Source organism: Corticium candelabrum, chromosome 22 (assembly GCF_963422355.1).
Source record: "Corticium candelabrum chromosome 22, ooCorCand1.1, whole genome shotgun sequence".
In the NCBI taxonomy this organism is placed as follows: domain Eukaryota; kingdom Metazoa; phylum Porifera; class Homoscleromorpha; order Homosclerophorida; family Plakinidae; genus Corticium; species Corticium candelabrum.
In genome coordinates, this window is record NC_085106.1 from 1,558,892 (window position 1) to 1,563,891 (window position 5,000).

Below are 5,000 nucleotides of genomic sequence, written 5' to 3' on the forward strand. Positions count from 1 at the left end.
ACCACTGCCACTGTTGCAATTTTCAATTTGTGTAAACAGTAAAATCTAACAATTGACAATAAGATACATTTCCAACAGTTGAGCATTGTCCTTATCAGACAATAGAATCACTGCTCAACCAAAATTGCAAATTTTTGCTTTATGGATCGTAAAACATCAATGTACACTAAAATATTTGAGATAGTTTCAATTTTAGCAGCATTGAAATGTAAAAATTGGAATGATCTAAAGAAGCACAGACCCAGCACACGCACCTTGGACTTTCAAGTTTGTCTCTCTCATTGCACATTTCTCATCGATTCTTTGCTGTAGCTCCTTCAGTAGAGCTTCTGCTTGCTTCTGACCGATGACAAATAATGTCAGACATCAACCCATCATAACACGTTTGTACAATATAATAGTCTACTTTGATATTAATATGGTCACAAAACATGAACATTCATATCAATGAAATAAAAAATGATGTAAATGTGTAAGGCAAACTGTTTCCATAGCAACAATAAAATGTCACGTGATGTAGTGTCAATTGTTACATTCATTGTGAAAAGTCAAAATATAAAATTTGTAACGAGTAATCCTCTTGATGTGAAGGGGGTCACATGACAAAATGATCAAGTTGATTAGATGTTTGCTTCATTGTGTCAATTGATGAAACACAAAGGTCAATTGCTTACTTGTTCCTCTTCTGTTTGCTCTTGCTGCTTCTGTTCCTGTTCATCATCCTTCTTGTCTGTTTTCTAGATTGACAAATTATAATTAAATTCATTTGTTAGTAAATAAGTGAGAACTAATTTTGGCCGTTCTACCATTAGATGATTGGCTGCGTTTGCTGACTCGTCATTTGCATTGTCAGAGTCACTAACAAAAAAGTAGATAATCATGTCTCAACAGACATGCAGACAAACAAAATTAAGAGAGACAGACAGACAAGCAGACAGACAGACAGACAGACAGGCAGACATAGCTCCTCTGGTCAATCACTTTGCTCTGCTTTGTCTCATAAGAAGATCCTCAGACAGAATGCCTTCTACTACGTCATTGCCATGTTCCCAAGTTAAATTACTTGGCTAGGTCAGTATCACCATCTTTATTTCAGTCTACAGCTGAAATACATGACAACATAACTCGAAGAACCTTTTGTAGAATATTGGGAGTGCCATCAATAGTCGATGAACGGTGGAAACAGGCAACACTTCCTATTAAATTAGGAGAATTTGGAATGACATCGGTCGATGTGCATTTTTAGGAGGATGGATGTATACTCTGTCAAACTTGCCTACTAGATTCCCTTATTATACTAACGATGTATCACTCTTCCTTTCAACCGATAATGTCTCAAAGATCTCGGCCGATATTCATCAAGCTGTCAAGTCTACTGGTTGTGATGATTGCCAACATCTAAGTGAGTTTGTCAAACAGCCCAAGAAATTATAACAAAAACTATCTAGTCAACTACATAAGGCAAATGCAAATTCCTGCCTGGAAACTGCAATTTCACAATCAGATAGAGCTGCAGCTAAATTTAGATCAATAAGAGGAAGGGAGCTGGGTCATGGCTGGAAGGCATTCCTACTGAAGAGATTCTTGCACTTAAACCCGATGAATTTCATTTGGCAGCATCTCTAAGGTTGAACATACCTGCACCTTTTGTCAACTGGAACATCCAGCGTGAATGTGGCAAGTTGGCAGATGAATAACATCTTCTTACATGCAAACATGGAGGTGGGCCTGTGTGGCAGCATGACGAAATTGTAAATGCATGGAGCACTTGTCTACATGAATTAAAGATTCATCACGAGAAAGAACCTCAACTTCGTTACTCTGGAAATGAGAATAGACCAGACATAGTTGTGTATGACTCTGGGTGTAGCTATGACCTTGATGTAGCCATGGCTCATCCTTTCAGCCAAAACACTTTAAAGCAGGCAGCTTTAGAGGAAGGTTATGCTGCAGCAAGAAGGGAGGAAAGAAAGATGATCAAATACGAAAACAACTTGCCGGCAATACATCAAGCCTCAATTTCACTCCTCTGGTATTTGAACATAATGGAACTTGGGGATCAGAAGCTACCAACTATATAAACAAACTAGCCAGAAGATCAAGAGACATTGAAGGCTATATAAATGAAGCTGACTTTAGAGGTTTCTGGAGGAAAAAAATTTCAATAATATTACAACGATGTAACACTAAAGTCATCCTCCACAAGCTGACTCGTGTCTTACATGGAGAAGTAGATGAGAACATACACAATAGAGACTATCAAAGTAGCTTGCATTAAACTAAAGCTGAACTCATGCAGTAGCTTGTTTGCATTTAGTGTTAGAAATGTAGCGTAGAGTTTGTGTTTCAATAAATGAAATTGACAGACAGACAGACAGACAGACAGACAGACAGACAGACAGACAGACTGGCCTAGTGCGTGCTCTCCAGATTTCGTCGTCATCATCTCGTCTACCTCTTCGTCTTGTCGTCCATCTTGTGACTTCAGCATCTGGGATTATCGCAGCCTTACCTTGCCCTCGTGGCCTAGTGCGTCTTCTCGGATTCTGTCGTCACCATCTCCTGGTCTTCTTTGGATTCATTTCTTCTGACTTGCGTATCTTGTACCTAGCTCTAGAGTCTAGCCTCTCGTATGTAGTTTGCAAGTTTTATGTTGTTACTAGTGTTGGACTTAGTTATAATTATTTACTTTGCAGTGATGTATAATAGTTCCATGTTTGAAATATATGTATTGACAGACAGACAGACAGACAGACAGACAGGCAGGCAGACAGACAGACAGACAGACAGACAGACAGACAGACAGACAGACAAGCAGACAGACAGGCAGACAGACAGACAAACAGACAGACAAACAGACAGACAGACAGTAATAAATTCGTTCATAGCAAACATGCAAGCAAACAGACAACCAAAGAAAACCCCAAACAGACAAACGATAAAACAAACAAATGAACCATAAACCCTCTCATCCCGTCATTCAAACCTTCTCTTTCTATTTCTCTTCTCCTCTAATTCTTCTGACTTCTTTTCGATCGCATTTTCTCTTCTTGCCCGCGTGCGTCCCCTCGAACGGCCTTTGCCACTTGCTGTTTGATGTTCTGGCAAACTCATTTGAGACTTCCAATCAAGGTGAGACGCAAGCACGTAAGTCTATTTACCACGCACTGCGCAAGCGCAAACACAACCTAGGTGTGTCGTGGTGGCCGTGACGTTTTTTATACTAGCGCGAACGATTACTAAAAAGATTTTAGATTAACGGTTTAAATATTGAGTATTTTATTATATTTCGTAACATGAGCAATATGAGCATGACACATTAGCCACAACTATTTATGCTAACGCACGCTAAAATGTGTACTGTATATGCAATACCTATTGCTAGCGCGCGCTAAATATGTTAGTTTACGCTTGCTTGCATGAATGTGGTGCAATCACTCGGAAATGCAGTTTTCCCACAGTATTAAAGCACTGCGTTTGTTGAGTTGATACAGTCTGATAGCAAGTCGTAATGTCTGCAGTGTCCCAGGTTGACGACGTGACGAGTTTCTTGGACAAGACGCGCAGTGCAAAGCCCATTGAGCGTAAAAGGGTACTAAAGGAGATGTGCCCGTGTCATGTCCGGGCTGACATTCCTGAGCTGTGGGAACGAATATTTGAACTGTTGAAGGACGAAAGCGACATAGTGAGAGACCAAGCTCTGCACGCGCTGGGCGATGGGTCTCCGAGGCACTTGGAAGAGCGTGTTGTCAAAGCAGTGGAGGAGATGTACAACGATCCTGCTTCGAATGTGCGTAAGAAGGCGAGGAAAATGCTGACAGCGTACAGAAAAACAGGAAAATGGAATGTACTGTAGATGTTAATTTTAGCAATAGACCACGCCTACTTTTAGGATAGCCACGCCTACTAGTTTGTTTGGATTGTTGATACAATAATAGAATAGGCAACACAATACGATAGAGATGTATGCTACGGTTGGATGAATTAATTATATATATACAATTCACTTTGTACACACACACACACACACACACACACACACACACACACACACACACACACCATGTTATACACACATGGACACACACACACACACACACACACACACACACACCACACACACACACACACACACACACCATGTTATACACACATACCATGTTATACACACATGGACACACACACGCACACACACACACCATGTTATACACACATGGACACACACACACACACACACACACACACACACACACACACACACACGCACGCACACACACACACACACCATACATACCTAGATACAAATGTACAACGCAGAGTTAGGCAAGGCATGTTTCCTAGTTGTTTTCATACAAAAGATATTCTATTCAGTACCAAACTCAATGTATAGCACCATTGATATTAATACAACTTAAAAATATATTTAATTGCTAAAAATTAAATTAATATAGACCCCACTAGCCACACATAGAATACCAACTCACGTTTCCTTGACTCTCACTATTTCATAAAATAAAATTATTGTAACAAAATGTATCTACACATCAACTCCCAGAGACACATCTCAAATGACCAATCAATTATCACAACCGACGTTGATTGGCCGATCACACACCCACACATTATAACAACAACCCACAACTGTCCCTACCTCACAATCGCCCTCCAGTCCGTTTCACATATCACACACAATGGCCTCATAGCAACAGCCAAACAAACACGACAATGCGAAGACAGAACACTCGCCTGGAGAGTTTCCTCAAGAGAACGCTAGACGCCGAGGAATACGATCGATTGCGTTGCTACGAGTCGGTCATTGTGGTTTCCGCCGACGAGAATCGGGCGTTTAAGTATGTCGTTCTCGGACATCGTGTCTTGTATTTGAGCGAGAATCCGCCTAAGGTGTTGCGTGCTGCGCTCGATTTGGGAGACGTGGAGGAGATTGTGATGGTGAGATGGCGGATGTGCTGATTTGTAACAGTGTAATGTATGTACTTAGG

The 5,000-nt window shown here is 40.8% G+C and overlaps 3 protein-coding genes across 3 annotated transcripts in view; 2 read left to right on the forward strand and 1 right to left on the reverse strand.

The window, feature by feature from the left end:
- Positions 1 to 3,175, reverse strand: part of LOC134197561 (regulator of nonsense transcripts 2-like) — a 27,416-nt gene extending 24,241 nt beyond the window's left edge. Inside the window, exons 1-4 of the mRNA XM_062666908.1 lie at positions 2,987 to 3,175; positions 807 to 858; positions 675 to 737; positions 255 to 339 (exon numbers count right to left, since the gene is read on the reverse strand). Of these exons, the coding sequence (XP_062522892.1) occupies positions 255 to 339; positions 675 to 737; positions 807 to 858; positions 2,987 to 3,114 (328 nt within the window). The 5' untranslated portion in view covers positions 3,115 to 3,175. The remainder of the gene's footprint in view (positions 1 to 254; positions 340 to 674; positions 738 to 806; positions 859 to 2,986) is intronic.
- Positions 3,176 to 3,404: 229 nt separating this feature from the next.
- Positions 3,405 to 3,995, forward strand: LOC134197523 (uncharacterized). The gene has a single exon (XM_062666862.1). It carries the CDS (start codon positions 3,512 to 3,514, stop codon positions 3,854 to 3,856), a length of 345 nt encoding a protein of 114 aa, XP_062522846.1. The 5' UTR covers positions 3,405 to 3,511; the 3' UTR covers positions 3,857 to 3,995.
- Positions 3,996 to 4,725: 730 nt separating this feature from the next.
- Positions 4,726 to 5,000, forward strand: part of LOC134197663 (uncharacterized protein C12orf56-like) — a 4,472-nt gene continuing 4,197 nt past the window's right edge. The window contains exon 1 of the mRNA XM_062667009.1: positions 4,726 to 4,950. Coding sequence (XP_062522993.1) covers positions 4,726 to 4,950 — 225 coding nt within the window. The remainder of the gene's footprint in view (positions 4,951 to 5,000) is intronic.

Bases quoted from the DNA above. Each gene is read 5' to 3' on its own strand.
- LOC134197523 (XM_062666862.1), top strand. From the start codon at position 3,512: ATGTCTGCAGTGTCCCAGGTTGACGACGTGACGAGTTTCTTGGACAAG.